The sequence below is a fragment of the Protopterus annectens genome, chromosome 8.part1 (genome assembly GCF_019279795.1).
Source record: "Protopterus annectens isolate FY-2018-M chromosome 8.part1, PAN1.0, whole genome shotgun sequence".
Classification (NCBI taxonomy): Eukaryota; Metazoa; Chordata; order Ceratodontiformes; family Protopteridae; genus Protopterus; species Protopterus annectens.
In genome coordinates this window covers 442,993,721-443,013,499 of record NC_056742.1, presented here as the reverse complement: position 1 = coordinate 443,013,499, position 19,779 = coordinate 442,993,721, and the positions used below count along the sequence as shown (strand labels likewise).

At 41.5% G+C, this 19,779-nt stretch overlaps 1 protein-coding gene across 4 annotated transcripts in view; it reads left to right on the top strand.

The window, feature by feature from the left end:
• LOC122810396 (solute carrier family 12 member 4-like) overlaps window positions 1–19,779 on the top strand; it is a 2,349,234-nt gene that overhangs the window by 1,749,522 nt on the left and 579,933 nt on the right. For all 4 annotated transcript variants that reach the window (XM_044081998.1, XM_044081999.1, XM_044082001.1 and 1 more), the window contains exon 16: window positions 14,823–14,927. In XM_044081998.1, coding sequence (XP_043937933.1) covers window positions 14,823–14,927 — 105 coding nt within the window. The remainder of the gene's footprint in view (window positions 1–14,822; window positions 14,928–19,779) is intronic.

Here is a 19,779-nt window from a genome sequence, read left to right as displayed (position 1 = left end):
GAGTCCCTGAAATCACAGACACTCAGGTTAAAACAGCCCTCTCCAAAGCCAAAAACACAGAATCAGTGGGACCGGATGGTGTCCCAGGCTGCGTCCTACATGAGCTCAAAGACGAACTAACTCAGCCTCTCCACAAGCTACATACCCATAGAGTGGTGCACAGCAGCGGTTATTCCGCTCCACAAAGGTGGAGCCACAACAGACCCCTGGAACTATCGCCCTATAAGCCTGACTAGCTTGGTCTGCAAGGCTATGGAGCACATCATCATGGAACTCATTAACAGAGACATTGGGAACCTCCAAACACTGGATCCTACCCAGTTCGGCTTTAAGGGCAGATCATGCCTCCGAAACGTGGTGGACTTCGAGACAGTTACCAAGGCTATAGATGAGGAAAAGATGGTACACACAGCCTACCTAGACCTCGCAAAGGCCTTCAACACCATTCCCCATTCTGGTATTATAGACAAGCTCACCAGCCTGAACATAAACCCCTACGTCACAAGATGGGTTGCCAACTGGCTCACGGACAGAACCCACATGGTGAGAGTTGCGGGAGCTAGGTCCGACTCTAAATCAGTTACAAGTGGAGTTCCCCAGGGCTTATTCCTAGGACCCCTCCTGTTCGGCATATACTTCTCAGAGGTACAGGCAAGCACAGGAGGACTATGGCTGACCGTGTTCGTAGACGACTGCAAACTAGGGGCTATAATTGACTCTCTGGCTGACAGACATCCTCCAGTAGGGTCTCACTGAGACGGATACCTGGTGTCAAAATCATGGCCTCAAGCTAAATGCCAAAATGTGCATAGTCATCCCCTTTGGAAAAAACAAAGTACCCACAATACCACATAGGTGTGGTAGTCCCCTAAATACAGAAGACATAATAAGGGATCTGGGGACCCAAGTAGATAGTAATCTCACTTTTGATAATCATATTGCCAAAGTGGTTAGAAAATCCTTCTCCGTGGCCCACCTAATCACAAAAGAGTTCGCATCCAGATCAAAAGAGGTCATTGTGCCCCTCTACTCATCAGACCCATCATAGAGTACAACGCCCCATTTGGGATGTACCATACAAGACACCTGCAACAGCTGGAAAGACCACAGAAGTACCTCACCAAGAGGATCACTGGCCTCAAACAGATGCCCTATGCAGCTCGACTGAAGAAATTACATCTGTACTCTGTTGCATACCACCTACTCAGAGGTGATCTCTGCCTAGCATACAAGGCCATGTCCAACCCAGAATTGATGGACATGCTCCACCTAAAGAAAACCTTATCCCCGCGAGCCACACGCTCGAGGGATCTAAACCTCACCACAACAATAAATAGGACGTGCTGGAGGGATAGATTCCTGTCCCAGAGACTTCCCATGCTCTGGAACAAGATCCCAGTCTACATTAGGCAGAGCTCCTTACTAACGCTCTTCAAAAGAAATCTTGACAAGTGGATGGGAAACAAAGTTTACCCCAGGGATCACTTCAGTGGCTCTGCTGGACAGAGGCACAGGGAACTAATCTAAGGGGGTGGCGAAAGCCAACACATTCTGGCTAAGCTTATAAATGCCTTCGGGCAGATAGCCTAGTACCTACCTATGAACCTAAAAGTGCCACCAATGTCCAGGGACGCCCATTAGACTGGATCTTTCAGCTTTGTGCTTAAACCGTGGATCTTTTGGGGAAAACCTGTCTTGTGGTCTGACCACTGCCAGAGTCATTTCAAGTTGGGGCTTTTATTGATGCAGCCATCTGATATTGAACTGATTTAAGATGGGCATTTTAGTAAAATCTCTCAATGCAATACAATCAGTGCTGATGCCCCAGACTGTTTAGCTGCTGCTTATAGTAAAGCAGTTTGAACTGTGTTTAATTCTAAACATTGTGAAATGTGCTGAGTAAAACAGGAGGTAGAATTATTATTATTATTTTTATTATTCAGATTAAAGTTTGCAGGTAAGAAATAGGTAACGTGAATAAAGGTAAGAACTGCGATAGCTTTCCATTCAAGAGCATAAAGCTATCACATCCTCAACTACTGGTCAGCTGTTCCACCTTGTAGCTGTGAATATAGTGACCAGTGGCTGATAAACCTGAGGCAGAATCATATTGCTAAAGGAAAATTAATATCATTGTTATTCATAGGTGCTCCCTGATTGCTGTCTTAAACAGAAAAAGATCACGCTTAATATTTTATAGTTTCTTCAACTGCTACATAAAATCCATGAACTGTTTGTGAAAGTGTTTATAAATGTATTTATGTGGGGGGGGGGGTCAAGCAAAAATTATTTTCTGGAATTAAATACAAAAGACAGAAATGGCCTATGTAGAAACCACTGGGGTACTGAATGCTGTACTGTGTGGCTTTATACTGGTATTTAGGAAGTATGGGTTAAAAAGTCTGATAAGAGTTAATAGCGAATAGAGCTAATGTTGTCATTGCTCAACTAGATATTTTGGGCAATATTTCTTCCTTTTTTGCTTCTGTTATCACTGGGTGACTACTGACAGCATGGAGCAACCATATTTTTGGTGCATTCTCCAGGCTTTGTCAGTCATGTGTGAAATTTAGGTGGAAGGAAGGGCTCAGTAATATCTAGCTTTTATACAATTTGACTGACTCGGGTCTTCTCCTTACTGATGATACTGAGTCTGTGTTACATAACAGCTGCACAGTGTAATATAATGAATGCCTACTCAACAGGTTATGTGCAGCAATTATCACCTGTGTCTCAGCATGCATACCTTTGCAGTAATGAAAGGAAGGTCATTATCATATTAGCAATACGTGCAGTTAAAATATAGCAGTGAGTCATTATCATTTTTCTGGGAAGTCTCAGCTGCTGTCACTGTTGTTCACTTAAGTAGAAGTCGTTATTGCTTTGATGAATGCACAAGCCAGGTTGTGTTTTTTCTCTGCCTGGAGTCATTGCAAGCAACCCCCCTCATTCTTCATCAATTGCCTACCCTCCTAAACCCCTGATTTTATTATTGCTATGTGTGTGTATGCGGTGGTGGTGCTGCGGTAGCGTTGTCGCCTCATAGCAAGAAGTTGCCCCGTTTGATTCTCAGCTAGAGCGTCTTCTGTGTGGAGGCAGGGCTGGTAACCCGGTACGTAAAAATCCACTACCAATCATTAGCGGACCGGAGTTCCGCTGTGGCGACCCCTAACCGGGAAAAGCCGAAAGACACAAACAAAAACAAATACACACATACACACACACACACATATATATATATATATATATATATATATATATATATATATATATATATATATATATATATATATATATATATATATATACACACACAAAATGTTTGTGCATGTATGTGTATGGATATATATGTATGTACATAATGTACTTGCACATATTTACATTGGTCACACGCATATATATATATATATATATATATATATATATATATATATATATATATAATTTTGGTGATTGTGCGTATCTCAACATTTTCCTGAAGGGGTCATTTGGGTGAATGTTTCATTTAGGGATGTGTATAACATGTAGTAATGAAGATGTCGGTAGGGGAATAATTCATCTGTGTACCAGGGAAGTGCTTGTGCATACATGGTCACACTGCTGAAGATTGTAATACAGATACTGTGTAATAAGTATAGGTTATCTGTAGCTCAGGTTTCAGTGATGGTTATTATAATTTTTTGTTTATGTATCCAGCTTTCAAGAATAATTTATTATGTTAACAATATGCACATACTGCATTGAGGAAAACTGATGGGTGGTGGTGTGACCAGAGTGATGGTGAGGATGCGATAACTGGAATTATTACTTTTGTGACTAATTCTTGCATGGATGACCCAGATAAGTTTGCCATTTCTGCTTGTATTACTGTACTTCTGCTTACATTCAGTAGCTGGGCATGTTTCCACACTTTGTCCGTCATGGGTGGAAATTAGGTGGTAGGAGGGTGGGCTCAGTAACATCAAAGTGTCATACTATTTTGGCTGAATTATAATGATATAGTATTTCTACTGAATGATAATGAATGCCTCTGCACTCCACACTGACATGTATTAGAGCATGCTAATGCAAAATGTGTGTGCGCGCGTGCGCACGTGTAGTAGGTATGTACCTCTGCAGTGTCATCACCACATATGTACCTAATGCAAAGAATACTGCCCCTGCGTCTAGGATGGAAGATTTGAATGGGCTAACCAGGTAATGCATATGATCTACATATATATGTAGTCTTCCAATCCATCTGTCAAACATCAGTAGTAATCTGTTTGCATTTTCTTTCCTGTGCAGGTCTGTCCACCTTCTGACACTGACATGGCTTCAAAACCAGGAGAACGACAAGTGAAAGTGTGGGTATGTGGCCATTCCTACATTCGCTGGGCTGCCAACCATGCCCCCAAAACTGAAAAACCAATACAATTTGAGTTTCCCCACATCCAGTGTGAAGGTATACTGGATTTAAAGAAGAGGTATGCATTGGAGCGGAGTACTGCAGTTGTTGGAAGAGAAGTGTTCCATCTACCCTGAGCCCGACATTCTTGTGCTGCACTTTGGAGGGCATGTTGTCCTCAGTCACCCACTCAGAAAGGTATGGTTTCAAATCGGAGCAATTTTTGAACACCTGCAGTCGTGGTGGCCACGTTATTTTGTGTGGTCTGATATAATTCCACGACAGATATGGAAAACAGCAAACAGTCAAAGGGCAGCTCACAAGGCCAGATGTTTATAGAATGGGTTCATGCATGGCTTGATGCACAGGGTCAGTGGATCTACAATCTGTCATGACAGCATCACCGCAGAAGATGTTCACCTGTTCAGAAGGGATGACATTCACCTAACTGAGGAGGGCATTGCGCTGCTCTTGACTGACCTCCACAATTGCGAGAGGAGAGCTATGCAGGATTGGTAATATGCAGCTTGTGAAAAGAATGGAAAATGCCCACGACCAAGTAGGGACCCAGTATGGTAAGTAAAACTCTATTATGAAATGTGTTGTGTAAAATATATTTTTCTGAGTTTGGCAAATAACTGTGGTAAGGAGCTGGTGAGGATGCTGAGAAAGAACAACTGTTGTAGGAGAGTGCTACCACGTACAATCTAGCAGTACTTCTGTTTTTAAGCTGCTTTTATCAGGCATGTGTAGAGTTTAGATGACAGGAAGGTCTTACTAATACAGTACCTTGATCCCTTGCCGAATGGAGACACGTAAAGAGAAAAGGCATAGGTAATGCAAACTGCTGACACTGAAGAAGGTTGTGAGACTCCAGTGGTATCAGCTGTCTGAGTGTGTCGCCAGCACAGCTATCAGACAGATCAGATGGCCTTGCCTGCCACTGAAGTCCCATGCCTGTCCTGGGTTTATTAGTGGAGTGGCAGTCCTTGCCTTGCTTTTTCTCTTTACATGTACCCGTTCATCAGTATGTTGGCTACACCAAGAATCCAATCATATGGGTCTACATGGCAAAACAACTGGTTCTGTATGCTATACACATGTACAGTTATCAGTTTTGTTAGGACTCAGGTTATGGAATTTTTTTTTTCATATTTTGGTAAATAACTTTGAAAGGGAGAATCTGAATGTGCTATGTAATACCTCATTTTGAAGACAGTATTGCTGGTTCCAACATGGTAAAATAATTATGCCTGTATGTTGTACATATGTGCAGATATCAAAGTTTGTTTTGGAGTTAGGTTATGGAAATTGTGATTTTTTTCATATTTTGATAAATAACTTTGCAAGGGAGCATGTCAGTGTGCCTAGTAATATCTCATTTTGAAGACAGTGTTACTCCTTACAACATGGTAAAATAATTATGTCTGTGCACTGTACACATCTATATATATCACAGTTTGTATAGTCTTGCAGGATTATGAAAATTATACAGTTCCAATACTTCTCATTATTATGCCCTTATCTTTGCAAGGGAGCATGGTGATTACACACAATGCATCATTTTGAAGCTGACATTGAGATGCCAACTTCTACACTGATATGTAGGCTCTGTCTGTTACAGGTGATGAGATATTATGCTTTATTTATCAATTATGAGAAATATATTCATATTTCTGTGAATATCTCCATAAAGGAGCATCACACAGTAATGGTTAAGGTATAATTTGAAAGCTGACATTCATACTAACAAATAAAATACAAATTGTATGGGGCTACATGGTACATTGAGCACAATATTGTGCTTTGCTTTTCCAAAAAAGGTAAAAAAAATATGCACAATATCAACATTCCCTGCCAAATATTTAATAATGACTTTGATATGCACTATCAACATTTATACTGTTGGAAAGGTCAGTGTCTGCTGAACAACTTTCACATTTACATTTTTAGTTTAGCTCCTATAGTTAGAGTTATGAACATTTATTTTCTGTATGGTATTAGAAATGGATTTTCTGAAAATGAGCTCAGGCTGCACTGTTGTTCCTATGGTGAAATTAAGTAGGCAGCTTTTTCAGAGCTGCTCCGGAGTGAATAAGTTAAAATAAACTTGTAAACAGACTGACTACCACACACACATGTTAACACTTTGGCTGTTCTCTCAAAATGACACTGCTGCCTGCACGTGCTCACTATTTATATGCACCTGCTTACATCTGGAAATGGTTCTTAGAGGTACATACACACGCTCTGTTCGACATCTTCCCTCTTTGAGAAATCACATATCAAATGACAGCATTCAATCACATGCAATTTACGGAAATGATCTTTTAACATGCAGTTATGCAGAACTAATTCTTTGACATGCAGTCACAAAATCAGACACACAATAAAACAATCATGTCCAGGTTGCTGTGTATTTTACACTAGGTCTAGAAATACCTGATTGTGTGACATAAAAGTCAGAAATGGATCTAGCTACGGCGAAAGTCTTCAAGGAATGTTCAACTTTCGGTACATCATCAGGAACGGAAATGGATACCGACTCATGTTCTTCGGTAAGAACATTGTCAGGGTTGCTCTGAGATCTACAGTCTGTATCATAGGTGTGATGCTGCAATATCATTTCTGATACAGGAAGATGTCTGCGGTTTCTCCTATATTCTATACCCTCACATTCTACTGAGTAGGATCTCGGCTCGGTACATATACCTCTCACTTGACCAGTTCGATTAAAGCCTTTTGCCATTTGCATCCTCACTGTTTCCCCTTCTTTTAATGGGCAGAAAAATCTGCTCATTTTATTATAGCTGGACTTTTAAGAAAAACTCTTCTTAAAAAGTTGGGCTTTAATTTCTCTCTTTTTTAACATTAGGCACCAACAAACTAGAACTGATAGGTTTTTCTGGTTTACCTAGATAGAAGTCTGTGAGCAGGCAAGCCAAGTAAATTGTCAAGGGGTACAATTTTGAGATTAAGCAAGCAAATTCAAGAAGATATTGGTATTATCATGCTTTGACCTCTCTAGTAATTGCTTTGCACTCCATACTGCACGTTCAGCAAGGCCATTTGACTGAGGATATTCAGGACTTCAACATGGATAAAGTCCCACTCTTTTGCAAATCTCTGAACCAATTGACTGGTAAACTGGGTACCGTTGTCAGAAATAACTTTGTGTGGACTACCATGGACTGAAAAAATGATGTTTCATCTTAGCACTGGATGTTAGGTTGGGTAACAAATCGATCTTCAAATAGTTGAAATAAGAGTCTGGCAACACCAAGTAATGCTGATTGTTCCACTCAAATATGTCAGTGGCTACTGTTGACCAAGGTTGTTCAGGAATATGGCTTAGATGAAGTCTCTTTTTGCAAATGCAGCTTAGTACTGTTGCATACTGAAGAAGAGGAAAGTACTTTATCAATGTCTTTTGTTAGAGAAGGCCAAAATACTAGTCCTCTCGCCCGTCTTTTGGTAGAATGGGAACCTGGGTGGCCACAGTGCAAACTCTGAATGTCTTTACATTGTAAGGAAGTAGGAACAATAACTTTTGGACCTTTGAAAATGATACCATCTAACATCAGCATCTCATCTCTGTATGGAAAGTAAGGTTGTATTTCTGGTGGTACACACGATTGCTTTGACGGTCGTCCTACATTGATGAAGTGGTTGAGCTTTTGCAAAATTGGATCAGTCTTTGTGTGATCTCTTACCTCATCAAGTCTTGTGGTAGAAAAATTACGCACTTACATGACATCAAAGTCAAAATTCTTTGCATCATGCTGTTCTGTGGTATTTCTGGGTGATCTGGGTAAGGTATCAGTCAGATAAAGAAGTTTACCTTTTGTGTAGACCATTTTGAAATTATACTTTTGCAATCTGAGCATCATTCTTTGTAGTCTTGCTGGAGCTGAATGCATAGCCTTCTTTAAAATAGTGACTAGAAGTTGATGATCAGTTTCTATTTGGACAGCTCGTCCATAAACATAATCATGTAACTTTGAACATGCGAGCACAATTGCCAAAAGATCCTTCTCAATTTGAGCATACTGCATCTGTTTGGGTAAGAGTTCTAGATGCATAGGCAACAGGTCTGCCTTCTTGACGAATAACTGCACTAAGATCAAACTTTGAGGCATCACAGGAAAGAACTACTGGTTTGTGGACATCATAGTATCTTAACGTATGAGGGTTGGCAGTTTGCTGTTTGAGGTTATAAAATGCTCTCTGGTGGTGTTCTAACCATGACCAGACAACATTTTTGTGTGCCAGCTCTCTTAAAGGTGTAACTCACTAAAGTCAGGGATAAATTTGCCCAAATAGTTAACCATGCCAATAAAACGCTGCAAGGTTTGGACATTGTCTGGAGCTGGTATTTCAAGAATGGCTACTTGCTTGGAAGGGTCTGGTCGTAAGCCTGTACTGGTAAGTAAATGACCTACATAAGTAACTTCTGGTAGCCTGAATTTACATTTCAGAGGATTGAGGTTTAAGTTCACTTCACACGCTCAGTCCAGAACATTCCTGAGGTTTCTGTCATGCTCTGCTTCACCATTACCTCTAACCAGTAAATCAACGACTATTATTCCACATGGGTAGCTTGAAAAAATTTGCTCCATTGCACACTGAAAGACTTCACTGGTAGAATTTATTCCAAAAGGCATCCCGAGGAATCTGTATCTACCAAATGGGGTACTGAATGTAGTCAGTAGTGAAAATTTGTGATCAAGCATTACTTACCAAAATGAACTCTGCATCTAAGACAGAAAAAAAAGTGGCATTTGGCATGAGGGTGGCAATCTCCTCGACTGTATGCATAGGGCGATGGAGGTCTCTCTATTGCCTTGTTCAGGTTTCTTGGGTCAGTGCATATTCTGATTTCATCTGAATTTTTCTTATGAGCAGCTACCATGGAAGACACTTACTCTGTTGGTTCTGTGACTGGACAAATCACACCTTGCTGCATCATTTTGTCTAACTGGACCTTGACTTTGTCCTGTATAGCTATTGGAACTCTCCTTGCTGGTCTGACCACTGGGTCTACTTTCATGGAGTACACAACTGGAAGATTGCCTAGCTCAGGGGTCTATAAACTGTGGCTCTGGAAACGCATGCGGCTCCACCACCCCTCTGCAATGGCTTCCTGTAGCTTTGAAAAATAATGGCCACTCTGCAGCACCACACACTTCTGATTGAGTGATGGATTTTATATATTGCTCTTGCAAACTTAGAAACTTGCTAGAATAACATGGTTTCATTTACTATGCATTCCACACACACTGAAAGCGATCGAACAATTCCTTGGCAGCATCAGCATCTCCCGAAAGGTTTCCCTACCTCTCCACCATACCTCTGAAACTCTTAACCACAAGAAATCTGGACACAGCCACAAATAAAGGGGGAACAAAGGAAGAAAACTGACCTGTAAAATGAAGATAACACAGTGTATTAAGTTTTATATATAAAGAAATATTTATAACAGCAACATTTAAAATCTGTCCCTATAGCTCGATTGCTCTGTGTGTGTGTGTGTGTGTGTGTGTGTGTGTGTGTGTGTGTGTGTGTGTGTGTGTGTGTGTGTGTGTGTGTGTGTGGAAAATGCATTGTAACAGAAACAGTGTTAGTCAAGCAAGTTTCTAAGTTTATAAACTTTATAAATTGGCTCTTCTGATGGTGAAAGTTGCAGACTCCTGGCCTAGCTTGTCATTGAAAGCGGCATACTCTTGAGAAAATAGCCCACTAATGCTGGAACTGGGACATGTGCTTACATGATGTACTTCTTTGCTAAAAGGAAGCAGTTTCATTCTCAAACTGTTTCTGAGACCTAATAATGACTGCACAGGTCTTTAGAATACATAAAATTGCAAGCTGTAACTGCCCCCAGCTGAATAGCATGAATGTACTACTAAGCATTCAGTTTGAATCTCTTCACCTCCATAAGCAACAAGCTTCACACAATTGGCCAAATTAAGTTGCTCATTAGCTCTCACATTAGCAAATGTTTCTGCTGACATTACATTACACTTTGAACCAGTGTCTACTTGAGCTCTGTGGGCTTACCATTGATCAGGATAGTATAAAATGCTTCATTCTTTGCCAATAAATCTACTGCATTAACCTTTTCAGTGACCACTGATACACTATCTACATAGAAAGTAGGGTTGCAGCTCTCTGTATGATCAACTTGTTTTTTTTTTTTGATTGACCTTTCTTAGTAACTGTATGAGGCTTGCTTGATTTATAAAACTTTTGAAAATGGTTCCATTTTTTACACTTATGACATTGCTGACCAAATACTAAGCACTTCTGTCTTTTAGAGTCGTGGTTGGCTCCACAATTACAACAGTTAAAAATAAGACTGTACTTGAGTTTTGCTGACTCACCCTTGTACTGCACTGAGCATGCCCGGTTTACTGAGCTAGTCTTGGAACTTGCTAGAAAGCTATGGGGTTTTCTTGGTAGACTTCCAGGGGGTGCAGATGCCACGTACTTAGGCCTATTTCTGCTTGCGACATGCTGCATGCTGTCTACGTTTACTCTAGAGGCTGCTGAAACCATGCTCTTATCACTTGTAAGCATATCTTTGTGCCTTTCTGGGAGCTCATGGATTTACAAATCTCTGTGGCTTTGCTCAATGTTAAATCACTGTCACAAAGCAAAATATTTCTCACTGCAACACTATTAACACCACACACAAGCCTGTCCTTTATTAACTCATCTTTCAAGTCACCAAATCTGCATGTTTTAGCCTTATTTTTGAAGTCAGTGATATAAGCTGCAAAAGTTTCACTTGGCGTTTGGTCTTTTGTATGAAATAAGTTCCTCTCTAATGTAACATTTGTTTGGGGAGGTTGTACATTTCTCTAAATTTACGTTTCAAGCACTCAGGTTCCTCCCTTGATTCAGCCGGTAACACAATATGGTGTTTTCCCCATCTCCTGCATATACTTCTGGTACATACACAAATGAACGTTCTCTTTCAGTGGCTTCTGACCCAACTAAGTTAAGAAAAATGAGTGCCCTCTTACGTGCATCTTTGTTAGAAAAAGCTGCTTGTATGAAAATCGTATTCCTGCTCAAATACTCTCCAATTCTCTGCTATATTATGATCAAACACAAGTGTACTTGTTCTGCGAAATGCCTCTGCCATATCAAAGCACAGTGGTGAAGGTGCTTGAAATTATGTACGAACATACACAAATATATGCCAGAACATTTATGCCAGCAGCTGTAATTATGCCCAATAGCACAACAAACGCTTTGAAATAATGACATTGTAATAAAGCACACACACTGCAAACACTTTGCAGACCCTGAGATACTTAGGACAACTGTAGTTATGCTTTGAATGGCTTTAGTCAACGCAAAGTAGTAGTTTGTGCCCAAACACAGTTTTTTTTTTACCAAAACCATGCAGTTGCCTTGCTCTTTAAGCTTAATTTCCCCTTGTATTGCACTCGTTATGCCCATTTAATCCGTTATGTTCAGTATTCTTTCCTTGTGCTCATTTTACTTTAAACATGCTCCTTATGCAAACCAAAGGTAATTCCGAGCCCCATATGAAGATCTCTGCTCGTTTTATCAAATATCGTGGTTTCAAACATTTTGTTTAATAATGCATTTTGTGCCTTTTGTTTGCTTAATATGTTTTGTGCTACTCATTTGATTAATAATGCGTTTTGTGTCTTACAAATGCTCCGTTTCATTCCCTTTGCCAAATAAATCATTTGTGCATTTTTTTTGTTACCTTAAGTTCCTTTCTGGCCCTTTTTGTTTGTCTGAGCTTCTTTTCACTCAACCAGCTCAATCTACCCTCACCTTTGTACCCCATGGCTTGAAGAAGTTGCTGTCTCAGTCCCGGTTCTGACACCATGTTGCTCTTCTGGCCAGGATAAAACAGGCAAACCTTTGTGGGTTCAGTTCAAGCAGCTGTATTACACCCAAACACATCAGAAGTGAGGCGTTGTAACTTAAACTTATGTAAACATATAAACAAACTGCCGCACTCACATGTGTTTAACACACTGGCTGTTCTCTCAAAATGGCACTGCTGCCTGCACATGCTCACTATTTATATGCACCTGCTTACATCTGGAAATGCTTTTTAAAGGTACATACACACACTGTTCTACATCAGCCTTCCAGTCTCCTTTCCAAATTTCTCAAACAGAGGAGAGTAGATGTTACACCTGTTGGATGTTCACAGGCGGTTACATTTTTACCTTCCCAGAAGAAAAGAAATGAGGAAATCCAAACAATTATTTGTTTAGTTTTCTGAATCAGAATTAGGCAAACCAGTTTCTAAAGTGACTTTAGGCAAATTGTTGACTGACTGTATTACTTTAGTTTATGAAAGTGGATTTGCTTATCAAAACAGCAAAAAGCCCATTCCACCATGTCTGTGGCAATTTCATCAGCCTTTTTGTCTAGAACTTCATTGGATGATGTGTGCAGCTGCATCTTGAGCTAATCCTCCTACCTTTATTGCTTATTACAGATTGGATCTGGGCTCTAGGGGAAGAACTGCCTTTGGCTCAGCTGTGCTCAGGAATATCCTTCTTTAGAGTCCTCTGTGGATTTAGATAATGGGGGACTCTGTCCCAACAGTTAAAAAAATGAATAAAAATGACAACATCAAATAAAAAAAGTTAGGTACTCGCCATAACTTTCCATCTGTGTTGTCCATTTTAATTATTCATCAACTTCCCACCCACCAACCCTGTCCTTACCTTACTCCTGGAAAGATCGAAGGATATTAGAGTAATCTCACTTCCTTGTTTGAGCCCCAGATTTCTGTTCTTTCTTTATTTTCCACTGCTCTGTAGGTCTGTGGGCAGCATCTAGATCTGAGGTATGTAAGGTGACTAGGGCATTATGGGTAAACGGAGGGGATTAAGAGTTCAAGTGTTCTACGATCTGGAAAAAGCAGCCGAGTCCTAACCCAACAGTTAAGGAAGAATGAAAATGGACAACACAGATGGAATGCTATGGTGAGGGCATAACTTATTTTTCAGAGCTACACAGTTAAGACTCTTACACATAACATCAGCAGAAAGCTACAGTTGAAAGTGGAAAGGCATGATGATGAAGTAGAGGGATAATTCAAGAAGTAAGGCAAGAATGGGATTTTGGACACAAGTCCTTAAGGAAAATAGCAGTCATGCAGAATATATTCATAAAGTACCAGAAAGTATTCTAATAACTAAGCCAACACAGGAATGGAGAAAGGAAATTCTGCCGATAGGGATTATTGCAGTTAGGGTACAGAGAATAGATAAGAGGGGGCTGGAATTTCATGGAGGAAGCTGTCAAAGAAACCAAGTCATTGGTAACAAGTAATTAGAGAGAGATACATAATAGAATGGGAAGAGGCCAAGAAGACATTTGGATTGCAGATTAGTGATTGCCTTCCTTATTAGGGATTGACAGAATATAATCCTAATTGAAAGATCTGCAGTGGGTTGAGTTTTTAATTGAATCTAGAACAGAAGCTGCTGTTGAAAATGGGATCATTAGTAGGGCATTTAAAATATTGTCAATCAGAAGAGGTCAGAAAAGATTCGGAAGAGAGATTAAATACACAGTTCACAGAGAAACAGTGGGAAGACACATGTATGGCTCCCAAATATGCAACAAAATCTTGAGGATTTAGGATTTTTGTCTGGAAGTGTTTGGAATTTGCTTTAGGGTATAAAAGTATCTATGCAAAAAATGTTTCCTCAAGCAGATGGCAAATGGGAGGGAGGTGTCGTGGGGAAGAAAGAGGTAACTGGGAACATATGTTTTGGGAGTGCAATGAGTTGACAGACATTAAATATTCCCTACAGAGTAGTCTGTCAGGAATACTGGATGAATGAATGAGAGCAACTAAGGAAGTTATTTTTTTTTAGCTGGAATACAGGATCTGAATTGCCTAAACACATCAAAGCCTTGTTAAGGTTAATTCTGGTGGTTGCCAAAAAAGCAATTACTAGAAAATGGAAGTCAAAATCTAAACCAGCGAGACTTGACATAGTGAATATTGTAACACAGATGAAAGAACGGAAAGTGGGATCCTTTGAAAATGGTAGGAATAAATTACAAACAAAAAAAATGGAAATTTTGAGAACAGTACATGCAAAAAAAATATTTTAGATGATTAATGAGGTTTAAGAGAAGGTGGGAATTGAATAATTTGTGTAGTGTTGCTTAGATTATACATGTAATATATTATAATATTTCTAAATATGGACTTGTAAATATGGCTTATTTTATATAAGTTTGCATATGTTACGTGATTATTCAGTAAAGGTGTTAAAGAGGAATGCAGTTGTGTTAAACAATGATATAATTTGTTAACATGGATACAGTATTCTAAACATAATTGTACAGTTTGAACCATGTACATAATTTAGAAATATGTTTTACTATATTAGGTTTAATTCTTGTATTTTAGTGCTGAAAAGGAGTGGGGCGATGGCATTCGTGGACTTTCCCTAAGTGCTGCTCGTTATGCTCTGTTGCGATTGGAAGAAGGTCCCCCTCACACAAAGAACTGGCGGTAAGTGCATTCTTTAGCATCCTTTGTGGTTAAGGGTGGTCCAGGAGTTAAACATTCCTAACATGTTTTTTGTCCTTTTTTTAAAGAAAGAAGTGTAGCATTTTTCTTGCCTGTGCCATATTTGAACATTTTGAGTAATTCTGAAAATTGTGCTGATGAACAAATTCTTTGTTCTGTTTGTTAGACCCAGGACATGTCTAGTTTTGTCGTCCTGAGTTACTTTGCACATCTTGGGATCTTTAATACTGCATTTCATTACCAGTAATTACACACACTACTGAAGTCATAGTTTGTTCCTAAGTAAGAAGCGTGTGAAGTTGTTCAATCTCGCCGTTCATTCTTCATTGATGGGTTTGGAGACGATCCATCAGCTCCGACATGGCCGCTAGCAAAGCTCAAGGTTTGCCAGTAGCTCGAGACCAAGCCCCTTATCCCATGATGCACTGTTGGAATTACTTGAGATCTAGTTTGCCGCGGCACGGATCTCAGTGGTTCCAGTTCGCTCAAGCCTTGTTTTGACACAAATTCGCTTTACACAAGTTCTTTTGGAAAAATTCTGTAACTTTTGTAGATAGTTACATATTCAGCTCCTGTAGTTGTCTCTTTAGACTTCTCCCTTGGTGCTTCATAGTTTAAATATTTGTAGCGGCCTCATGTTAGGCCTAGTTATTCAGTGTGTGTGTGTTTACTTCTTTAGTGTGCGTTATACTTTTAATAGTGTAGATAGTGTGCTGTTACACTTTTAGTAGAGTTGACCTTCTTTTCTTAGGCCATTGTTAGTGTTCTGTTTTAAAGTTGAGCCTACGGATAGCTTTAACTTTTAGGCTGTTTCATATTGTTGGCCGTTTTTCTCTGGCCATTTGTTAAACAATGTTGGTTAATTAGAGTGTTTCTTGAGCCTTGGATACATTTTCTTCTAGGTTGTTTTAGACTGTTTAGTCTGTATATTGTTAATATGTCTGAAGAAAAAAACAAGCACCCAAAGTCTGGATTCAAAAAATGTTCAGACTGTGGACAAAAGATGTCTCACTGATGGGCATGTTCAGTGAGTGCATTGTTTGGGTGCGGTGCACTTGCAAGAGTCCTGTAGCATTTGCCCATTCCTTTTCTTCAAGGGTTCTTATAGAGAGGAAAAGGAAACTTGTGGATCGAGGTTTGCTGAAGCATCCTTTTACTGAAGCTTTGTCTGACCAGGATGGGACCAGCAAGTCCTCCAAATCATCTGCTGATTCTAAGGCATCTAAAAAGTCTAAGAAAGTGGAGGATTCAGGGACTTCGGCTCCACAGCTTTCGGAGCCGAGTGTCTCTTCTTTTCAGAGCCGGCCCACTGTTTTGGAGTTGGTCTCTGAGAGACCTGTATCTCCACTTCTCCAATCGGCACCTTCAGTGCACTCCTCTAGATCTTCTGTCAGCCTCTTGGATTTGGATATGGACTGATTGGTGCAGAAGCTCTTACAGGCACCAGGCCTTGCTAAATTGTTGTCGGCTCTGACCCCAGTGTCGAAACCGAAGACTACCAAACCAGATTTGACTGCTCCTCCTCTGAGCCGTACCATATCTTTGGAGCCGGAGGGGGCCGACCTGCTGTTTGTGGAGCCTTTGGAGCAGAGACCTGCTATGGCATCATCAGTTCCATCTACACTGACGTCCTCAGCGCAGACCGGCGACTCTGGAGGCCGACACACTCCTGTCGGGTCCTGGGAGGATAGTCGTGCCAACTTGGTGCCGACTCTACCTCTTGGGTCCTAGGAGGATAGTCGCACCAACTTGTCAGTGCCGACTCTTCCTCTCAGGGCCTCGGCTCAGATGAGCTCGGCTCCTACCTCCAGCTTGAAGCCCATGGCCTGTGTGCGGGAGGGGATGGCAGTTCCCTGTGGTCTGTCAAATCATCGGAGCCGTGATGCTTTCGAAGCCATGAGCCTCGTCCCCAGACACATCTTCGACACCAGGTCTGGCCTCATCTTCCCCCAAAGTGCCTGTGTCTGCTACTGCCTCCATCGTTCAGGCCAAGCATAGAGACCCTGAGCCTCAGGTAGCCCCACAGGGCGCCCCTTGATCTTCCAAGACCTCCCCAGAGGCTTTCACTGAGGCGGCCCCAGGAAGAGATTGTTTAAGAGGAGACACTTGGCCTCCCCACAGTAGTCTGACATCTGATACTGACTTGGATGAGTCAGAAGGATCCCCATGATCCCCCTCTGAAGATATCTCCTTTGCAGAGATACTCGAGATCATTAGGCAGAGGGGTGATTGGCAATCCAAATGCCCTACTGAGGATGAGTCAGTTCTCCTGAAGGATTTTGGGTCTCAACCTTCCACCTCTTGGGTTTCTCCACCCTTTGATGAGCTCATGCACCTGGTCTCTCGAAGGGCGTGGGAGTCACCAGAGTCCATGGAGCCTGTCCCATGGAGGCCCAACAAGTTCATTTCTGCCCCCGTAGATAAAGATTTTTTGTCCAAGAGAGTCCCTGTTGATGCCATGGTGGTGGCGGCGGCCACCAAGAAGGAAATGTCTGAGACTTCCTCAACGATCCATCCTCCTAACAGAGAGTCCAGGATCATGGATCGATATGGGAACACATGTTTAGTTCAGCGACTTTTACACTCCGATCCCTGAACTATTTGACCCACTTCACCAGACTGCAAAGAGATCTCGTTAAGGAGTTGGGAGATACTCTTCAGGGTACTGTAGCTGCTGGGGCTTCTGACACAGTTGCCGCCCAACTCACTACCTTAAATTCCATCGTGAACTCATCCATGCGTCTCGTATCATATGCAGCTGATGGGACGAGTAGAGCAGCGGGTACAGGAGTTGCACTATCACGACATTCCTGGATGCACTTGTGCTCCTTCGCGGAGCCCTTTAAGTCTTCATTTGTCAACACCCCTTTTGATGGCTCATCTCTCTGTGGGCCCAAAGTGAAGGAAACTCTCACCAGGTGTGAGCAAGAGGGAAAGACTCTCTCTGCCGTCGGAGTCTGTTTTTCCACCCCTACTCTGCCTTACCCCAAAGGCAAATGGGGAGGGAAAATGTGGTTCTGAAAAGCCCAAGGAGTCTTTCAGGACACACGTGTTCAACCCCCCCCTCCAGTGGCAGAAGAGGGGTAACAATGGAAGACGCCACCCTCATGGCAGAGGGGGGTCCACAACACCAGGGTGACAGAGATCACTTCTGTGGTCAACCCTATCAGCGCTCCTGAAGGGAGACCCGACTGTCCTGCTCTGGAGGCAGTCGGGGATCGCTTATCTTTATACCCAGACGCATGGCTACGTATAACAAACGACAACTGGGTGCAAAGTATTTCCAGAGGGTATTTTATACCATTCTTCACCCAACCCACGCCCCCAAAGAGAATCCCGGATGTTCCACCCAGTTACAGGGAACATGCAACTTTAGAGGTCCTCAAATTGTTAGAGTTATCCAGCCAGTCCCAGCAGATCAAATAAGATCTGGAACTTAATCAAGATTATTTTTGGTTCCAAAGAAAACAGGGGACTTTAGACCTATTTTGGATCTCAACAGACTCAGCCAATTTGTAAAGAAAGAGAAGTTCCAGATGGTCACGCTTCAGTCAGTACTTCCCTTTTTAGGGAGAGACAATTGGATGTGCTCAATAGATCTCAAGGATACTACCACATAAAAATGGCCAGGCCATCCAGAGATGATTTGTGTTTCTGGCTGGGAGCCAATCATTATCAGTTTCGAGTCCTGCCCTTTGGTCTCACTACAGCACCCAGAGTGTTCATCAAATGCATGGCAGTGGTCACGGCTTATCTGAGGCGTCTAGGATTCCAGGTGTTTTCCAAGGCTTTCTTCAAAGGGACCTTCCACATGAGGCCTCCAGTGAAAACTCCTTATTCTCCCATATATATATCTATCCATATATATATCTATCCATATATATATCTATCCATATATATATATATATATATATATATATATATATATGTGTGTGTGTGTGTGTGTAGGAATAAATACAGCTCCACAGTCAATCAGTCTTATTATTGCTTTATATTTTGGAATGGATACTTTTTCCTCTACAAGTAAATAGTACATAGGATATTTTTAGGATCATAGGCGGTTACTAGGCTATTGGCCCTGAGGCCCTTATAAGCCTAGCCAAGAGTTTAGCCAAGTCAGCACGCAAAGTCCCTATCCAGTAGGGACACAGGTGGAATCCCAAGGGTGTATTTTCTGTTTCCCATCCAGTTATCCAGGTTGCGCTTAAAAAGGGATAATGGGGTACTCTGCTTGATGTGTAGAGGGAATCTATTCCACAGATGGGGAAGCTCTGGGACACAAATCTGTCCCACCAGCAAGTCCTATTGATATCACAGACCAGGTTGAGGTCATGTGTGTGGGTTGCTCGAGTGGAACTTGGCGTACGGATATGCAGCAGTCCCTTCAAGGCGGGGTCTGAGATCGCTTTATATGCCAAACAGAGGTCACCCCTAAGGAGTCTGTATGAAACTGAGTTATAGATAGGGCTTTTAGCCTATCTGTGTAGGGTAGATGTTTGAGGCCCGGGATTCTCCTGGTGAGGAACCTCTGTGGTCTGTCCAGCTGCTGCATGTGCTTTGCAAGGTACATGCTGAAGAGGGCATTGTACTCAATAATTGGCCTTATAAAAGAAGAATACAGGGAATTTTAGCCTCTTTGTCTCTGGATGAGATACCCTTACGTATGAGGTGGGCCATGTAGAAAGATTTCAATGCAATGGAAGCAACATCATGTTAAAAGTCAGTTTGCTATTAACCTGGGTTCCCAAATCCCTCACTACTGATTGTGTACTTAAGACGTTGTCATTAATGTGATATGTGGGGACGTCATTCTCCCCAGAGGGGGTGATGATGT